The 20,588-nt window shown below is 40.6% G+C and overlaps 1 protein-coding gene across 1 annotated transcript; it reads right to left on the bottom strand.

Moving 5' to 3' along the window:
* Window positions 1-3,563: 3,563 nt before the first annotated feature.
* LOC123060170 (putative pentatricopeptide repeat-containing protein At3g15200) lies at window positions 3,564-5,747 on the bottom strand. The gene is made up of 2 exons (XM_044482748.1): window positions 5,599-5,747; window positions 3,564-5,386 (listed from the first exon to the last, which is right to left on the bottom strand). Exons 1-2 carry the CDS (start codon window positions 5,660-5,662, stop codon window positions 3,834-3,836), a joined length of 1,617 nt encoding a protein of 538 aa, XP_044338683.1. The 5' UTR covers window positions 5,663-5,747; the 3' UTR covers window positions 3,564-3,833.
* Between the last annotated feature and the right edge of the window lie 14,841 nt (window positions 5,748-20,588).

The following is a 20,588-nucleotide window of genomic DNA, read 5'->3' as shown; positions in this document are numbered from 1 at the left end:
TCCTATTATCAGATAAAAATACAGCAATCCTTAACTACAATAGTAAGCACCTCTCTTTATCAATTATTTATTACAAAGAGGTAAGGCTGTGGTGTATTTATTCCCCAAATTATGTTTAACATTCCAATACAGTATATACTTATTATTTCATCCAGAATTTTGGTCATTCGGATCACTGTTAGTGACGGTCATTTCAATAACAGTTCACGCGTATGGTACATATTCTGTGCTAAATATCTCCAGAGTGAAAGAAAATGACCCTCAATTATTGTTCCAAAACACTGGGAGTGGTGGCTTAATTTTTGACTTCCGGATTCCCAACTAGAGATCTGGAAATCCTGAGGTAACAATAGTTTTGGTTTACTAGAACCATCCACATATTGTTTCAGCTCGGCGGAAACCCAATTCTTTTTCTTATGATCTCTTGAAAGAAATTAGGGAACGAAGTAAGTAGATCGTCTCTCCGCAGAAGCATCTCTCATCAGTGTTCACTCATGGGTTCCGCTCTGAGCAGGATACACCAAACGCAATCAGTGAAACCAAATGTTCCTCTCTTCTGGTTCTTACCATATTGTTTACATCGGCAGCACCCAAGTCTTTCGCTTCTTCATCCAGCCAAACTGTTGGGTCATCTCCATGGCTCTGCTGGGAAGAGCAGCTACATCAAATTTATGCAGGTTCAATTTGAGCATGTCATCAGTAGATCTCCTTCTGGTAAACATCTCAAGCAATAGTATACTGAGACTGGAAAAATGCCCAAGAGTTGAAACAATATAACCTTCACCATACTCTACAATTATTCAAGTACTCCCTCCGTCCGGAATTCCTTGTCGTAGAAATGGATGTATTTAGACGTATTTTAGTTCTAGATACATCCATTTTTATCCATTTCTGCAACAAGTAATTCGGGACGGAGGGAGTATTAACATATTGATCACTATGAAGTATTCATGAAAATATATGCAAGTAAAAGATGTCACAAGCACTGGTATGCTAATAATGTAAACATCCCAAGGAGGTGAGAAATCAGAAAAGACAAAACCCTTGGCAATACTATTCAATTATTTAAATTTTAGTTTTACTTGATTATTACAAATCAATCATTTAAATATATGCAAGATATGAAAGGCTGGAAGTCAAGACTCACAAGCGAAAATAATGAGAAGAAATGTGTGTTATCCGACGAACTGCAACCAATGGAACCCCTTATTCCAGCAAAGCTAATTGAATTTAACAAAGTTCGGTTTCTTCATCAAGGTCTGTTGCTTGGCTTGAGTTCGGAATGAATTATTGGTGGCTGGCAATGATTGTGAAGATAGTTCTAAGTATTGATGATATCAACATCAATATCTAGTCTCAGGACTAGGCTGAGCGTGGCTCAGAGTGGGCAACTTAGATTTTGGAGGAAACCAACCTTCCAAACTGCCATTGGGCATGAGCTAAAAAACCAGAGCCTTGAAATCTTAACCTCAAAGGTTAATGCTGAAGCAACAGGTGATGATCTTAATGAGGCAGCAATGATGCGCTCTTCTCAGAGCTTCGCATTCAACCATGAAATTTCTGGTAGATCCAGACTGTATCAGGAATACAACCAGACAGCAAATTCAGAGATTCAGAAAAGTGAGAGCTTCTATATTCTTCAGAGATTGAGGTATGCTTCCGTCAAACAAGTTCAGATCCAGCAACAGTCGTTCCAATACCATGCAATTTCCAGTGGCATCAGGTATGCTACCTGACAATTGGTTTCCTGATAGAGTCAGTTGATTAAGGTATCCCAAGCTAGCAACTTCAGTAGGAAGCGGTCCAGATAGTGTATGATAAGTCCAAGTAAAAGGAAAGTGAAGGAAGCTTTAAAATCTCTAACTTACTTAGATATATAGGATTCGCTGACAGGTCAAGGACAAACAGAGTCTTCAACTTCCCCAGGCTTGCTGGAATTGGTCCCTCCAAGTTGCCATAGTATGCATAAAACCTACTACTAACCTGTCTAAGATTTCCAAGTGATGAAGGTATGAAGCCTGACAAACGAATGCTGTATATAGGCTTAACCAACTTCACCAGCTTACCAATGCTCTCTGGAATCACGCCAGATAGGTAAGTATTCGCCAACTCAGCGTCGCCACCCACTGTCCACGGCTACATGCCATGCCCTCCAGCTGCAGAAGCTAATGCTACCGTTCCAGGAGATGAGCAGGTCAGAGCCATGGCTGCTGAGTCCGCCCTGAACGCGAGCAGTGTGCCAGCCTCATTGCTGAGTTGCTCTCCAGGAGGCCATTAGTACAGTCATGATGGAAAGGGCGAAAGACAGCAAAAGCTTATGTGTACCTGCTACCTACCAACAAAGCTTGCTGACATGGCCTTCTTATAGGCCTTCCCTGGTCAAAGCTGGCATGTACTACATTGACAGCTTGTGAGAATCCCAGCTGCCTTTTGACATCACTTTTCAATGTATTCACGCATGACACATCCTTATGGTTGTTATTATCTTTTGAATGTTGGCTTAGCGACAGTGACTTTGCTTGCGCCCAAACTGTATTAGAAAAGCTTACCAACAAGCTTACTCCTACAATGGTCATGGGTTACAGGGATTAAGCAATAAGCATTTGGTAAACATGGTATCTTTCTGCCTCGAGACAAAATATTGATTCAGATATTCATAAATAACCCACCCCTGCTCAACAGTTCGAGGTTGACTTCACAATGTTATATAGGTAAAGAAAAACTCCAGTTAATTGTTCAATGAAAAAGGTTAGTGAAATCATTTGCCTCAGTTAGGATCCAAAATGATGGAGCATATATTTTAGCAAATAAAAAGCACAATGCTAAGGTTATCTATTGCTTTTGGTTCCCTGAATTCAGCAATCAGCAAACATGCTATTTCCATTCCTGAAAACTTGAATTAATTTGTCACAATTTAGTCAGCCTGCTAAACATGCAGAAGTTGGCATCATGATATTAACTTTTCTCCACAAAATTAATCTTCGCCAAAACACAATATATAAATAGCTCTAGTACTTTGGGAACCTAAACCGCCTACGAAAAGATCACAGAATTACAGACAGTGGCTCCTTCCTCAAAAAGCAAAATTGATATGTATAATTTTGTTAACAAAAATAAATCATTCATTCCCTTATCTTGAGCATAAGATAGAAAAGTACAAAGAAAACAGGGAAAATAAGCGGCGAGTGGTTCGATGGCAGCAATTAGTGACAGGTCAATTGCTTACCTAGTAACTTCTGCCCATTGGCTGTGTGAAAATGGCTGATGGAACTGTGGTTCTCAACTAGATATGATTAGTCATGTGTACTGTGTAGCCATTCATTGATAGATCTATAAATTCAACAGAAACAAAAGGTGGTAGAACTTTAGCACACAAATGTGAATTGGACTGGACTAAAAATTCTGTAGTTAGTACCATTAGCTCAACTGGTAATTATTCGCCCTACAGAACCAGCAGTATCACCACTTAGCAGACCTTTTCAATTTTACAAGATACTTGGACATATTTTTATCCCTGTTTTATGTCTTCATTTGTCAGAAACAACTACGAACGACATATATAATGCATGAAGAAACAAATATATGTAAGTATTACACATACATCTCCAGAATACAAGCATCTAAGCAAGTATCTGCAATTGAATTGCCCAATACATCCTAAACATATCCTGCTGTGACATTTCAAACAGCATAAATTTTGGGGCATCGTATTGTCAATGACTCTTCTCTTGTGGATTTCTTTTAGCCCAAGGTTGTAAGTCACTGGATTATGTTCCATAAGCCCAGATGCTCAGCATCTTCTGCTAGGATAATTAAGCAGAATCTTCTGGTGACTATTTACGAACATGGAAAAGTCCTGATCGACGATCCAATTTTAGATTTTTCCCAGTCATACTTGCGGATCGATCTTCAGTCTCAGGCCCATCCTTCTTCATATGTATTGCTTTCACCAATATCCTGGTTCTTGGCTCTGGAGTCATCCCTCTCGACTTCATTGTCGTGTAATATTGCAGAGCCTGGTCCAGCTGTCCCTGGGAGTGAAGTCCATGAACCATAATAGTAAATGATCGCTGATCTGGACCTGATCCATTCCTCTCCATCTCCTCCCATACTTGTTGTACCCCCTTCTCATATTTCATACTGACATAGAGGTTCAATATCAAGTTATACGTGTCAGAGTCCAACCTACAACCTGATTCCTCCATCCTCTGGATCAAATTCATAACATCTCTCGGTTTCTCAGTTGTCTTCAGAATGTAGGTGTATGTCATATTGTTTGGAGAGCATCCCTTCTTCTCCATATCATCCAAAAGCTCATAAACTTTTTCTGTCCGCCTTATCTTACAGAAGTGTTTGATCAAAGTGTTATAGGTAGCCACATCTGCTTGACAACCACGGTCATTCATCTCACCAAAAATCTTAAGTGCTTCTGGAATCTTTTTCTTGAAACACAATTGGTCAATGATACAGTTGCAAATTGCCACGTCGGGATTGATTCCCTTCTCCCACATGCTTGTGAATAGTTTCACAGCCGTACTAAGTTTGCCAGCTTTGGTTAGTGCATTTATGAACGTACCATATGTGAACAGGTCCGGCTTAAGCTTAGATACAATGATCTCGTTCCAAACCCTTTTAGCATCAGCCAGGCTTCCCTTGACACACCAACCATTAAGAATGATGTTCCAGCTCTTTATGACAGGAGGGAACTCATCTTTCTTCTGGAGAAAGAGGGCCTCAGCCTCCTCAACATGCTTGTACCGACAGAGCGACATCAGAAGTATCTGGAATCCAACCAAGTCGACCTCGAACCCATAATCCTTCCTCTTGTAGAATATCTCGATCGCTTCTTGCACCTTGTGCGCCCCTGCATACCGGTTCAACAGGACAGCAAACATCCTATTCGTTACGACCAACCCACAGCGTTGTTCAGGAATCTCATCAAAGAGCTGCCTCATAAGCCTGACCTTCTTCATCCGCCCAAGGATGTCAAGCATCTCAGTGTAGGTCCTTGGGCCGTGCTCATGCGAAGGCAGCCCGGCTGCCCAATTGAAGAACAACAGCGCGACCTGCCAATTGGACCTCTGCTTCTGGAGGACTTTCAGAACAACGTCCTCGTCCATCTCATCGGCAAACTGACGAAGGTCTTTCCCGAGGTCAGCATCGGCAGCACAGGACTTGAGAACTCTCAGAACTTCACCGACGCGGACATCTGGGGAGTCCTCCTCTGAAGCGCTGCTATGGCAAAGCCTTGGTGACCCGATAACAAATCCTCGTGGAACAATGCTTGAGTAGAAGCGTGGAGGCAAGGCTGCATCAGGAAGCACCTCCAACGCATTCTGTCGAACAGTCGGCGTGCGCGAACCAAGAACAGCGAGCCACCTCCGAACTGCGCACAGAAATGTTTGAGTTAGCATCTCTCTCGAGTTTCCATAGCGTGTCGCTTTGTTTTCCTAATGCTATGTCTGGAAATCAGGCAAAGTTGGATCTGGGGTGTGCGAGATGCCGAGATGGGATTGACGGACGCGTTCGCGGGATGAACGAGCGGGGTAATAATCAGAGCAACGAGGGGCGCAAAGGAGGGGTGGATAATATTCGTACCGCAGATGGGGTTTCTGGTCCTGAATGCTGCAGCGAGGACGGCGTACGCCGGCGCCGGCGGCATCGCGCCGGAGGTGCGCACGAGGGAGAGCGGCCTGAGCGCGTGCACGAAGCTGACAGGCAGCCAGTCGGGGATCTGGGCTGGGCCTCTGAACAGTTACAAGTCGGGGAGTGAGGTAAGTGGGCTGACTTTATGACCAAGAGAAGGATCCACGGAAATACAAAAGCCATATTATTTCGAGTTATACTTAAGAAGCCATATTATTTCGAGTTACTTAAGTGGGCTGACTTTAGCTGACATGTGGAATTTCGTCATGAGAGGCGAGAGAGCAATGTGGATGCTCATTGTATCGCACAAAATTCTCTTTTCTTAGCACTACGTAAGGCATGTTTGGCTTCTCGAACCCTTGATTATGTAAGCACTCTTATTACGTAATAAAGATCAGATGGTTTTGTCTCGAAAAAAAAAGGAAATACAGAAGCCAGACTATAATCGGTCCATAGTTGATCACGAGCACATACGCTTACAATGAACAGTACAATAAAAAAGGTAAAAATAAAATAAAAATCTCAACTTTTGCATATCAAATACATATATGAACAAGTTTTCTAAGGACATACAAAATTTCATGGCGATTTCATATCGAACGAGTCGGGATATAAAAAAACAAAATCGTTGCTCCAAAACCGAAGATTTTGAACCTTTCTCAAAACGTTATTTTTTTGTCGAGAGCTCCTCATATGCCAAATCGCAACGAACTTTTGTAAGCACCTAGAAAACTTGTGCATCTTTGGTTTTGATTTTTTTTTGTGCTTGTAAAAGAAAAATGTTCATTCTAGAGAGCATCTCCCTTGCACTAAAACACCGTCCTCGGCTATAATAAGTTTCTCTTAAAAAAAGACCATAAGTGTGAAACGTCAGGTATTAGAGGCATCTCAACCTCCCCCAATTTTACTCCTCTAATTTTGGGAACTTAAATTTTTTAGCATCTAGCATTTTCCTCAAATTTTAAACGTGAATTCATAAATTTGCACATACTACTAATTGACCAAACACAATCAAGGTCGATTGTGGATACACCTCGAGTAACTGACGATTAATTTTGCAAGCAACCGGCTTCTAGTTCGCAACATCTCGTTCGAAGGGAAGCGCACTAACCACTAGGCTATCTCAATCGTTGGGAAACACTTTTTTCCCTTCTTTTCTTTCTTCAGTCCTGGGTTTTCTTTCTGGACGTTTCTATTCATTTTTTTTCTTTTCTTTTCCTTTTTCTTTTTTCTTAAATGCATGGATTCTTTAAAATTTATGAAATTTTTCTTAAAAATGTATGAACCTTTCTTTTAGAAATTCATGAACATTTTTTTCAAAATAGATGAGCTTTTTTCAAATATGTGAACTTTTTAAAAAATATCGATTAACATTTAAAAATTCAATGAAGTTTTTTTAATTGATTAAGTTTTTTAATTTTTCATTGAACTTTTTCCAAATTTGATGAATTGTTTTTACAAATTTAATGAACTTTTTACAAATTCGATATAGGTGCAGTGTGGCTAGGGCCGTGGAGGTGGGCTGGCCATAGATGCGGGGCTGCTAGGCCCGGATCTGGCATGTTCGTGTGTGCTGGTTTTGTTTGGCAGCAAACCTACTGTCTTTACTTTCTCAATCAAAAAAATTATAATCTACTGTCTAATAAGTACGGAGTAGTAAAAAAATTAAGAACTAGAGCAGTAAAATTTTAGATTCCCTCAAAAAACAAAAGTACAATTTTAGAGGTCAATGTGAGAACTGCCTCATGGGCATGCAAAAGCAAGAGCATCCATAGGCAGAATGTAATCCTTGTGCATGCATTCCAGTTCCTCTATCTGTAAACATGAAACTCCCGGGAATTTTTCTGGACATTTCTATTCATTTTTTTCTTTTCTTTGTTATTAAATGCACGGATTCTTTTAAAATTTATGAACTTTTTCTTGAAAATTGATGAACCTTTTTTAGAAATTCATGAGCATTTTTTTCAAAATAGATGAGCTCTTTTTTAAAAATGTCGATTAACTTTTAAAAATTCAATGAAGTTTTGTCTTTACTTTCTCAATCAAAAAAATATATAATCTAGTGTCTAATAAGTAGTAAAATTTTAGAGTTGGAAGTTAGAACTGCCTCATGGCATGCAAAAGCAAGAGCATCCATAGGCAGAATGTAATCCTTGTGCATGCATTCCAGTTCCTCCATCTGTAAACATGAAACTCCATAGGAGCAGCTGAAGTGGGGAGCGGAGTAGATATCGAACTTGCTCTGCTCCCGCCAAATCCCCTTCACCCAAAACACACAAACCCCAGACAATTGGAGAGTGCCACCTGCTCCGCTCTGCTATGTGTATACATCTCGCTCGCGCGGCCCTCCCCACGACGAAGAAACCTCTGTGACAGACTACAGAGTACCAACGTTCCAGCAATGGCGTCCAACTTCCCCTCACTCGCCGGCCTCCTCGCCCCACGCCCGCTGCTCCTCTACGCGGCCACGTGGTCCGCCGTCGCCGCCATGTCCGTGGCCGTGGCGGCTCTCGCGCCCGAGCTCGCCTACGTCTGGGGCGTCGCGCCGGGAGCGCCGCTCACCAGGGCATGCCCCGATGGCAGCTTCGCTGGCGGCAGCATCGGGCTGCCGCTCGACGGCCCGCCGTGGGACGCCGTCTGCGTGCCCGCCGGCCTCTTCGGCCGGACCGTGCCCGACGTGGTCGTCCCGCTTGTTTTCGCCGTCGTGGTTGTCGCCGGCGCCACCGCCTTCACCGCCGCCGTCGGCGTGTGGGAGGACGATGAGGACGACATCGAGATCACCGAGGTAGGACAGGTGTAGTAGACTAGTAATCTAGTATGACGCTAGATCACTCGAGATGTACTACTCTCCAGTTTCTGAAATTTGTCAGCGGCAACAAAGCAGAGACGAAGTCTTTCTGAACTTTCCGGCAACTGTCTCTGTAGCGAATATGTGACACTGAAGAAGTTTCAGGCAACAAAAATCTCTGAAAGCATGATGATTATAGAGCTTCAATCAATAATTCAATCATGCTTGATCCAGCTAATCAGGATGCATACGAGGGAGATACGGCGACTCTGGTCAAATCGGTGTAGGGGTCTGTACGTGGCTTGGTTTTACTTTTCTTTTTTTGAGGGAATGCCGTTCGGCTCACTTTCTTTCATCACATGACTGTCACATCGTTGACAAAGTCTGGAAGTAAAATAGTAGGGGGATCATCGTCCCAGTACATTGCTACTTTTGATTCATACGTTAACTTAGCTAAATTGTGTGCCGCTCTGTTTGCATTCAGAGGACAATGACCAAAAGAGACCTGACCAATTCTGAAAGATTTCTGAAAAATATCCACTAAAATAGCAGTATACGGTGTCCATATTTCAACAACTCCAGTGATCTCCATCCTTTTTTTCTGATCGTGCACTAATAATGAATCAGCAACTGGAAATTACAAATCTTGACTTGTGGTTTACAGAAATCTGCATCCTTTTTTCCGGGCATAAAACATACTTTCTCTATTCATTTTTATAAAAGATCCGCCGGCTCACGAGTCGTTGGATTAGACCTAATCTAGCGTTGAACATTTTCCTCTACTTTGCAACAGACACCTTATTGCAGAAACATTTGTAACAGAGATTGTGCTGCGGATTTTTTTACAACATAGATTATGTTGCGAGTTTGTTTTGCCACAAAGTTCTTGTTGCAGAACTTTTTTGCAACATAGATCTTGTTGCAGATTCTTTTCTAAGAGAGATGACGTTGCAAAAGCTTGTCTAAGTTATCGCTGTCGTGGTTTGCAACACTGCTGCTGTTGCAAGATAAGATAAGGGGCACGTGCTTGGTAGGCAAAATCAGCAGCTGGAAATTACAAATCTTGACTCGTGGTTTACAGAAATCTCAATCTTTTTTTCACGCATAAAACATAGTACGCATAGTACTTTTTGTTACTCGACAACAAAATGATACAAAGATCACTTGGATTATAGGTATACACAAAATATATTTGGTCGTTTCCGCAGCGGAGATGACCACATGGTAATTCAAAGAAGAAATAAGAAAAACAGAAAAAAAAAAGAGCACATCTCTTTTTTTACAGAAGAAATAATTGTACAAGTCATTTTATCTCACATAAGAAATACGTAAGACAAAAAAGAATGCTTTTTTCTATGTAAGCATGGATCAGGGAATGACATCACCTTAAAGAAGAACCAAAAAAGTTAAGATTAAAATAATAATTTTTTATAAGAAAGAAAGAATTAGTGCCATTGTTATTACCCTTAAAGAAGAATGAAAATAAAAAAAAACAATTGCACACCACTTTGCATTGAAATTATGTATTTTGTAATATATAAAGAACAAGCATATAATAGTGTAATTTATAATTTACACGAACATTCTATAGTACTTGCGTATATATTTACACAAAATAAAAATGAAAAAGCAACGTCTTCTAAGAAAGAAGAAATTAGTGGCATCGGTATTACCCTTTAAGAAGAAAGAAAATAAAACACAAATTGTAAAAAAATACATAAATTGTATTTTTTGTAATTATGCAAGAACAAGCATATAGTGGACTTTTTGCAAAAAAACAAACTAAGAAAGAATGAATTAGTGACACTATTATTACCCTTAAAGCAAAAACAAAATAAAATAGAAAACTAAAACAATATCAAAATTGACTTTTTTAGAAAGAATGAATTAGTGATATTCGTATTACTCTTTAAAATAGAAAATGAAAAATAAAATGAAATAATTGCACACATCTTTACACTGAAATTGCACTTTCGTAATATGTAAAGAATAAGCATATAATAATGTAATTTTTGCACTCTAGCATAATTGACATAAATATTGTATTGTAACTGTGGGTATACATTTACACTCACCCAACATCCCAAAAATACCGTAAAGAGAAAATCAACTAAAAAGAAAAATGAAAGAACAAAATGAAAAAAAACTGGGAAAAAAATAGTAACACGCTTCAAGGCCCAAATAGGGGCAGGTCTGAAATTCAGCCCAAGAACCCATGAAACAACACAAGGGGAAAAAGTAGAATGACTCTTACAAAAGAATCAACGGTCAGAAAATCGACTTATCCGAATTTTAAGAATAGGCAACTTACATATAACGAAAGTGTTCTTTTTTTGCATAAAAGATTCATACCTATCTAAAAGTTCACCTGAAGTACAAAGCACTTAAAATAAAATAAAATTTTCATCGAGCTTCCTAGAGAACCGAACTGTATACCACTACCGCCGCTAGAACAAACCGCCGAATGCTTTCATTGCTCTCCTACCGAAACCCTTGAATCGATTCGAAGCGTTTGCCTTCGTCTATGGTAGGTAGGAAGTCTTCGTTCACATGTCCCTAAGGACCATCGCCCCAGATCCGCAATCGTTGTCACTGAACTTTCACCGTGTTTTGAAGCGCCTAACACCAAATCTCATCATCATACATGATGAAAAACCCTAACCTCATTGTCTCAAGGAGGTGACATGAAACTACGTTGAAGCTCTGTCCCGATCGACGAACTAGTGGAAGACCAACCCGAAGATGAAGCCCCACCATCCGACCGAATGTCGCTCATGCGAGAAAAAACCCTAACCTAATCAACTAGCTAGAGTTGAGGCACCGGGATCCTCCTTCCCGCCACCGGCGACATGAGCGACTGATGGATCCACGGGCTCCCCAGCTAAACATGAAGGACACATGTGCCCTAGCCACCACATTCATGAGAGGGAAAGAAACTTCATAGGGGTGGAGATTAAGAGGTACATTTGAGGTGATAAACATGAATCTCGAGAGGTCCAAGCGAGGAAGCATCAACAATCAGACCCCCATTCCTCCCTAAACTTCTGGGCGGACATCTCAAACCCAAAAATGACACTCAATCGGACCCTCCAAAGCCAGTCGGAACGTTCGGGCTATTCGTCACCTCTCAAACCTAGCCCATATGTGGGGTGAATTTGGGCCTGCTTGGACATGCATGCTCACGTGCCTATGTCATGTCGGACAGGCTCACCCCGACACCATGAATATCTTGTATCTATCCGCACCTCGGACAAAACCCAGCCAGTTGCCACTCTACTACGCTTTCAATCCACATCGCCCAGCTGCTCTCATGTGATCTTTGTCCATTTCAGACATGGTAGGTAGTGGATATGAGCTCGATATCTCCGAATCCGTCTACTGGGGCCTTGTCCCTTGCTCATACAAGAAGGAGATAGCCGTCTGACTAGTTCTCCGCCAGTCCTAGGAGGATACCCAAGCTCCACCGTCGGAGCTGCTTTGGCTTGACCATTTCTAGAAGCTCGCGGCGAATGGAGCAGTAGGCGTGTGATGATTACAGGGCCAAGCATGCCTTCGCCCGTGCCTCCGCGTCGATTGAATCGATCGGCGGCAATGTATCCGCCGATTGCTCGAGGTGTGTGCCCGTTCCAGATCCAGAGCCCGCGAGCGGTAGTTGGAGGTGTAGGCGCACTCATGAGGCCATTACCGCGACATCGGATCACTGCACCTTTAGGCTCTGAATCAGAGGTCATTGCCGCTAATGTGCACGCCCACAGATGCTTCGGATGCACTAGCTACATGGCAAAGTCGAGACTGAGGCCTGGCGTACCCGTCGTGAGAAGCTGAAGGTGCACCGGGTCGTGAGGGCGAGTGGTATCGCGCACCGTCAGACAAGGCCGTGGATGATGCCTGTGCCGGGATCCTGGCAAAGCGGCAAGCCCGGGCGGCGCATGCCTTAACGGTGGGGTAAATCCAGGATGTCCATGCCCTTGCCGGCCCGCCCTCCAAACAGGAGGAGACCGGTGCCGCATCCGACACCTCCAACTTCGGCGCCGAGCAGATCCGCCTCGACCCTGTGTCGTCTTTCAACGATACCATTGTGACCAAGAGGACAAGGGCAAGGGTGGTCATGGATGAACTATACATATATCCTATTTTAACTAGTAAAACATTTCTAATTTTGCTAGTCCGATGGCATGTGTGATGAACTCCCCTATGCTATGTCCTATATGAACCATGTGTTTTGTTCTGTATGAACAATGAAGTACGTGTCTCGGCAAAAATAAAATAAAATGAAGTACGTGTGTTAATCTAGGTTGCATGAGATTGTATATGGATTTGAGGGTTTTCATACACCGTGGATGCCGACATTTGAGGGATGAGCGGGACATATAGGGGTTTATATTTACCTAGTCCGGCTATGCGAAACATGCTTTATTTAGGTGAAACCATTCAATATGCATGCAAATGCAAATGATCTTGTTTAATATGTAGTTCTCACCCAAAACTCTGAGGCAGCTCAAATAAAAATACAACATCATCTCAAAACTTTGATAAGCATGTTCTTACAAGGATAGTTCCAAATTAAGGTTCACTTATATGGCTTTAAAAGAAGTTTCCCGAGGAGCAAAAAAATCAAACCATAATGGCTACCAGCACTCCAAACTTTCCTATATCCCTGAAATTGGATCATATACATGGAAATTCACTGCCTCTGCATAGATAAACTTGCTTCATAAAAAAAGAATGGGGATGTTCATAATTACTCCCTCCGTTCCGAATTACTTGTCTTGGATTTGTCTAGATACGGATGTATCTAGCACTAAAATGAGTCTAGATAAATCTGTATCTAGAGAAATCCAAGACAAGTAATTCGGAACGGAGGGAGTAATTACCTGCTAAAGCATGAAGAAGTCACACGCTATGACTGATGATTAATATATTTTTTCAAATGATAAGTGCTACAAGTGCGGCACAAAGCACTCCGGTACTGACCTTTTTTACAACTTTAGTTGCCATTTGAAAAGAAAAAAAACAAAAACTTGCCATTCAAAAGAAAGTTGTCAAATCTTGCCATAAAAGTTGTTCGAAGTTGTCATGTGTTCGTGCCACTCGTGTGGCACTTATCAGGGTCAATTTTCTTACATGGAAGTAATCTTGGTAACATATTACTAATGATTCATTTGCCTAATTTTGAATTAGACATAAATAAACAAAGAAGGGTACAATCTTTCAGTTTCTAATATCAAATAAACCTTTTTTAGAAGAATTTCGGATCAATTAGGGAGAAGAAAAACACATGTCCCAACCTTTGGCCCTTTTACCCATCATCTCGTGTCTTCAACAGGAGAGAAGCGTAGATCTAGCATATCTAAATAGAAACCTCCGTTACCAGATTTCTCTTGGCATGCAGTATTTTCACATAAGCAAACAGTAAACTTTGCCTTCCACCTCAACAAATCTGCCAGCTGAACAATTCTTTTCTTTTCAATGAAACGAATCGTGCGTTCTTTTCCCGTTGTACTGATTGTCGTGTCGTACCCCTCCTCCCCCCATGGTTTCCCTCCCTGCTCCTTCCTTCTTCAACATAGTAGGCGGCTCCCACCCACCCGCACATTGGCACATGGATTTCTTTCTTCCACATCGTAGCGCACCCTTGGCTTCCTGTCTTCTCCACGGCCGTCGGCATAGGTCATTTCCCGTCGGCATAGACCTATACCTACGACTGCCGTCGGCATAGCCCCGTCGACGTAGATCACGTTAGCGTGGTCTTGTCAGACCGTCGGCATAGTATAGCCGTCGGCATAGGGACCTATTGATACGTCTTCAACGTATCTATAATTTTTGATTGCTCCATGCTATATTATCTACTGTTTTGGGCAATATTAGGTTTTATTATCCACTTTTATATTACTTTTGGGACTAACATATTAACCGGAGGCCCATCCCAGATTTGCTGTTTTATGCCTATTTTAGTGTTTCGAAGAAAAGGAATATCAGACGGAGTCGAAACGGAACGAAATCAACTGGAGAAGTTATTTTTGGAAGGAAACACACTTGATGAACTTGGACCCCACATCAGGGGAGACACGAGGTGCTCACGAGGGTGGGGGAGCCCCCCCCCCTAGGGCGCGCCCCCCTGTCTCGTGGGACCCCCGTGGCTCCTCCGACATCCTCCCTGCACCCATATATACCCACGTGACCTAAAACTTTCAGAACGCACAATAGATCGGGGATGAGGGTATGTACCAGTAGCTATGTGTTTGATCTCTCTCTCTCTCTCTCTCTCTCTCGTGTTCTTGATTGGCACGATCTTGATGTATCGCGAGCTTTGCTATTATAGTTGGATCTTATGTTTCTCCTCCCCCTCTTCTCTCTTGTAATGAATTGAGTTTTCCCCTTGAAGTAATCTTTATCAGATTGAGTCTTTAAATACTTGAGAACACTTGATGTATATCTTGTCGTGGATATATATGGTGACAATGGGATACCGCGTGCCACTTGATGTATGTTAAGGTGACCAACTTGCAGGTTCATGAACCTATGCATAGGGGTTGGCACACGTTTTCGTCGTGATTCTCCGGTAGGAACTTTGGCGCACTCTTTGAGGTCCTTTGTGTTGGTTGAATAGATGAATCTGGGATTGTGTGATGCATATCGTATAATCATACCCACGGATACTTGAGGTGACATTGGAGTATCTAGGTGACATTAGGGTTTTGGTTGATTTGTGTCTTAAGGTGTTATTCTAGTACGGACTCTAGGGCTGTTTGTGACACTTATAGGAATAGCCCAACGGATTGATTGGAAAGAATAACTTTGAGGTGGTTTCGTACCCTACCATAATCTGTTCGTTCATTCTCCGCTATTAGTGACTTTGGAGTGACTCTTTGTTGCATGTTGAGGGATAGTTATGTGATCCAATTATGTTAGTATTGTTGAGGGAACTTACACTAGTGAAAGTATGAACCCTAGGCCTTGTTTACCATCATTGCAATACCGTTTACGCTCACTTTTATCACTTGCTACCTTGCTATTTTTATTATTTCAGATTACAAATACTATTATCTACCATCCATATACCACTTGTATCATCATCTCTTCACCGAACTAGTGCACCTATACAATTTACCATTGTATTGGGTGTGTTGGGGACACAAGAGACTCTTTATTATTTGGTTGCAGGGTTGCTTGAGAGAGACCATCTTCATCCTACGCCTCCTATGGATTGATAAACCTTAGGTCATCCACTTGAGGGAAATTTGCTACTGTCCTACAAACCTCTGCACTTGGAGGCCCAACAACGTCTACAAGAAGAAGGTTGTGTAGTAGACATCAAGCTCTTTTCTGGCGTCGTTGCCGGGGAGGTGAGTGCTTGAAGGTATATCTTTAGATCTTGCAATGGAGTCTTTTAGTTTCTTGTTTTTTCACTAGTTTAGTTTATAAAAGAAAATTACAAAAAAATGGAATTAAGTTTGTCTCATACGCTTCACCTTTTTAATATTTTTCGTGAGTATGATGGAAAGGATAATTGTGCTCAAGTGCTAGAAGAAGAAATCTATAAAATGTTGGGCACTAAATATCTGAATGATGATCATGATTGCAATGTTGTTAGTATGAATTCCTCGAATATCCATGATGCTAATGATATGCAAAGCCACAAGCTTGGGGAAGCTATGTTTGATGAGGATGATATTTGTTGTCCCCCAAGCTTTGATGAGCAAATTTATTATGATGAAAGCATGCCTCCTATCTATGATGATTATTGTGATGACACGTATGCTTTAAAGAATAATAATAACAATGAAACTTGTCATCTTGATCTTAATTTTCAATCCCATGATAGTTATTTTATTGAGTTTGCTCCCACTACTATTCACGATAAGAAATTTGCTTATGTGGAGAGTAATTAAATTTCTATGCTTGTAGATCATGAAAAGAATGCTTTAGGTGCTGGTTATATTGTTGAATTCATTCATGATGCTACTGAAAATTATTATGAGGGAGGAATATATGCTTGTAGGAATTGCAATAATATCAAGTTTCCTCTCTATGTGCTTAAAGTCTTGAAGTTTTGCTTGTTTTACCTTCCTATGCTAATTGATTATTGTTCCCACAAGTTGTTTGCTCACAAAATCCCTATGCATAGGAAGTATGTTAGACTTAAATGTGCTAGTCATATTCTTCATGATGCTCTCTTTATGTTACAATTCTTATCCTTTATGTGAGCATCGTTGAAATTATCATGCCTAGCTAGGGGCGTTAAACGATAGCGCTTGTTGGGAGGCAACCCAATTTTATTTTAGCTCCTTGCTTTTTGTTCCTGTTTAATAATAAATAATCCATCTAGCATCTGTTTAGATGTGGTTTTATGTGTTTAATTAGTGTTTGTGCCAAGTAGAACCGTTGGGAAGACTTGGGGAAAGTCTTTGCGATCATGCTGGGAAAAACAAAAACTTTAGCGCTCACGAGAATTGCTGCCATTTTTATTTGAAGAGTGCTATTTAGTTAATTATTTTTGCAGATGATTAATAGATAAATTTCTCAGGTCCAGAAATTTATTTGAGAATTTATGAGTTCTAGAAGTATAAGTTTGATCCAGATTACTACAGACTTTTCTGTTTTTGACAGATTCTGTTTTTCATGTGTTGTTTACTTATTTTGATGAATCTATGGCTAGTAAAATAGTTTATAAACCATTGAGAAGTTGAAATACAGTAGCTTTAACACCAATATAAATAAATAATGAGTTCATTACAGTACCTTGAAGTGGTGATTTATTTTCTTATACTAACGGAGCTTACGAGTTTTCTGTTAAGTTTTGTGTTGTGAAGTTTTCAAGTTTTGGGTAAAGATTCCATGGACTATGGAATAAGGAGTGGCAAGAGCCTAAGCTAGGGGATGACCAAGTCACCCCAAGGTAATATTCAAGGATAGCCAAGAGCCTAAGCTTGGGGATGCCCCGGAAGGCATCCCCTCTTTCGTCTTCGTTCATCGGTAACTTTACTTGGAGCTATATTTTTATTCGCCACATGATATGTGTTTTGCTTGGAGCGTCAATTTATCTTGTTAGGATTTGATTGCTTTTATTTAGAACAATGTTTTGCATATTTTATTTCAATAAAAGTGGCATTGATAGCCTTTACTATGCCTATGTTACAACTATACATGTTACTGTTTGAAAACAGAAAGTTTACCGCTGTTGCAATAATTCCCTAGAAAAGACAGAATGCGATAAAATGTTGAAACCTTTTGAATATTAAGATCTGATAAATTTACTACAGTGGGAATTTTATTTCATAATTTTTGGAGTTAGGGAAGTATGGATGTTGCAGCATTCTTTACAGACTATCCTGTTTAGGCAGATTGCTGTTATGTTTGCATTGTTTGCATATGTTTGCTTCTTTAATGATTCTATTTGAGGATAGGACTATTAAATATGCAGAGGCATTTAGTATTCAATGTTGAATAATAATTTTAGTGATTTGCTACAGTAGATTATGATAAGGTTTTGGCAATGGTTTATACTAACTTATTTCACGAGTCCTTGTTGAGTTTTGTGTGGATGAAGCTTTTGAGATTTAGGGAGACCTTGATATGAGAGGAATTAAGGAGACACAAAGGCTCATGCTTGGGGATGCCCAAGGCATCCCAAGATAATATTTCAAGAAGTCTCAAGCATCTAAGCTTGGGGATGCCCCGGTTGGCATCCCACCTTTCTTCTTCAACAATTATCGGTTAGTATCGATTGATCCTAAATTTTTGCTTCTTCACATGATGTTTGCTATTCTTAGAATGTCATTTATTTTGTTTTTCTTGCTGTTTTAATAGAATACCAAGATCTGAAATTATTAAATGTTAGAGAATCTTCACATAGTTGCATAATTATTCGACTACTCATTGATCTTCACTTATATCTTTTGGAGTAGTTTGTCATTTGCTCTAGTGCTTCACTTATATTATTTTAGAGCATGGTAGTAGTTTTATTTTGAAGAAATAGATGAACTATCATGCTTCACTTAGATTATTTTGAGAGTCTTAAATAGCATGGTAATTTGCTTAAAATCCTAATATGCTAGGTATTCAAGAATAATAAAAATTCTCTTATGAGTGTGTTGAATACTAAGAGAAGTTTGATGCTTGATGATTGTTTTGAGATATGGAGATGGTGATATTTGAGTCATGCTAGTTGAGTAGTTGTGAATTTGAGAGATACTTGTGTTGAAGTTTGTGATTCCCGTAGCATGCACGTATGGTGAACTGTTATGTGATGAAGTCGGAGCATGATTTATTTATTGATTGTCTTCCTTATGAGTGGCTGTCGGGGACGAGCGATGGTCTTTTCCTACCAATCTATCCCCCTAGGAGTATGCACGTAGTACTTTGTTTCGATAACTAATAGATTTTTGCAATAAGTATGTGAGTTCTTTATGACTAATGTTGAGTCCATGGATTATACGCACTCTCACCCTTCCACCATTGCTAGCCTCTCTAGTACCGCGCAACTTTCGCCAGTACCATAAACCCACCATATACCTTCCTCAAAACAGCCACCATACCTACCTATTATGGCATTTCCATAGCCATTCCAAGATATATTGCCATGCAACTTTCCACCGTTCCGTTATTATGACACGCTCCATCATTGTCATATTGCTTTGCATGATCATGTAGTTGACATCATATTTATGGCAAAGCCACCGTTCATAATTCTTTCATACATGTCACTCATGCATCATTGCACATCCGGGTACACCGCCAGAGGCATTCATATAGAGTCATACTTTGTTCTAGTATCGAGTTGTAATCATTGAGTTGTAAATAAATAGAAGTGTGATGATCATCATTCAATAGAGCATTGTCCCAAATAAAAAAAGAGAAAGGCCAAAAAAAAGAAAGGCCAAAAAAAAAGAAAATAAATAAAAAGGGGCAATGCTACTATCCTTTTTTTCCACACTTGTGCTTCAAAGTAGCACCATGATATAGCGAGTCTCATATATTGTGCTTCAAAGTAGCACCATGATCTTCATGATAGAGAGTCTCCTATGTTGTCACTTTCATATAATAGTGGGAATCTTTCATTATAGAACTTGGCTTGTATATTCCAATGATGGGCTTCCTCAAAATGCCCTAGGTCGTCATGAGCAAGCAAGTTGGATGCACACCCACTTAGTTTATTTTTGAGCTTTCATATACTTATAGCTCTAGTGCATCCGTTGCATGGCAATCCCTACTCACTCACATTGATATCTATTGATGGGCATCTCCATAGCCCGTTGATACGCCTAGTTGATGTGAGACTATCTTCTCCACAACCACCATTCTATTCCACCTATAGTGCTATATCCATGGCTCACGCTCAGGTATTGCGTGAAGATCGAAAAAGTTTGAGAACATCAAAAGTATGAAACAATTGCTTGGCTTGTCATCGGGGTTGTGCATGATTTAAATACTTTGTGTGGGGAAGATGGAGCATAGCCAGACTATATGATTTTGTAGGGATAGCTCTCTTTGGCCCTGTTATTTTGAGAAGACATAATTGCTTAGTTAGTATGCTTGAAGTATTATTACTTTTATGTCAATATAAACTTTTGTCTTGAATCTTTCGAATCTGAATATTCATATCACAATTAAGAAGAAATACACTGAAATTATGCCAACTAGCATTCCACATCAAAAATTATCTTTTTTTTATCATTTACCTACTCGAGGACGAGCAGGAATTAAGCTTGGGGATGCTTGATACGTCTCCAACGTATCTATAATTTTTGATTGCTCCATGCTATATTATCTACTGTTTTGGGCAACATTAGGCTTTATTATCCACTTTTATATTACTTTTAGGACTAACCTATTAACCGGAGGCCCAGCCCAGATTTGTTGTTTTATGCCTATTTCAGTGTTTCGAAGAAAAAGGAATATCAGACGGAGTCGAAACGGAACAAAATCAACTGGAGAAGTTATTTTTGGAAGGAAACACACCTGATGAACTTGGACCCCATGTCAGGGGAGACATGAGGTGCTCAGGAGGGTGGGGGTGCCCCCCCTAGGGTGCGTCCCCCTGTCTCGTGGGACCCCCATGGCTCCTCCGACGTCCTCCCTGCACCCATATAACCCACGTGACCTAAAACTTCCAGAACGCACAATAGATCTGGAGTTCCGCCGCCAGAAGCCT

The sequence above is a fragment of the Triticum aestivum genome, chromosome 3A, assembly GCF_018294505.1.
Source record: "Triticum aestivum cultivar Chinese Spring chromosome 3A, IWGSC CS RefSeq v2.1, whole genome shotgun sequence".
Taxonomy (NCBI): Eukaryota; Viridiplantae; Streptophyta; class Magnoliopsida; order Poales; family Poaceae; genus Triticum; species Triticum aestivum.
The sequence above is the reverse complement of the archived record's forward strand: the minus strand, read 5'-3'. Positions and strand labels throughout refer to the sequence as shown.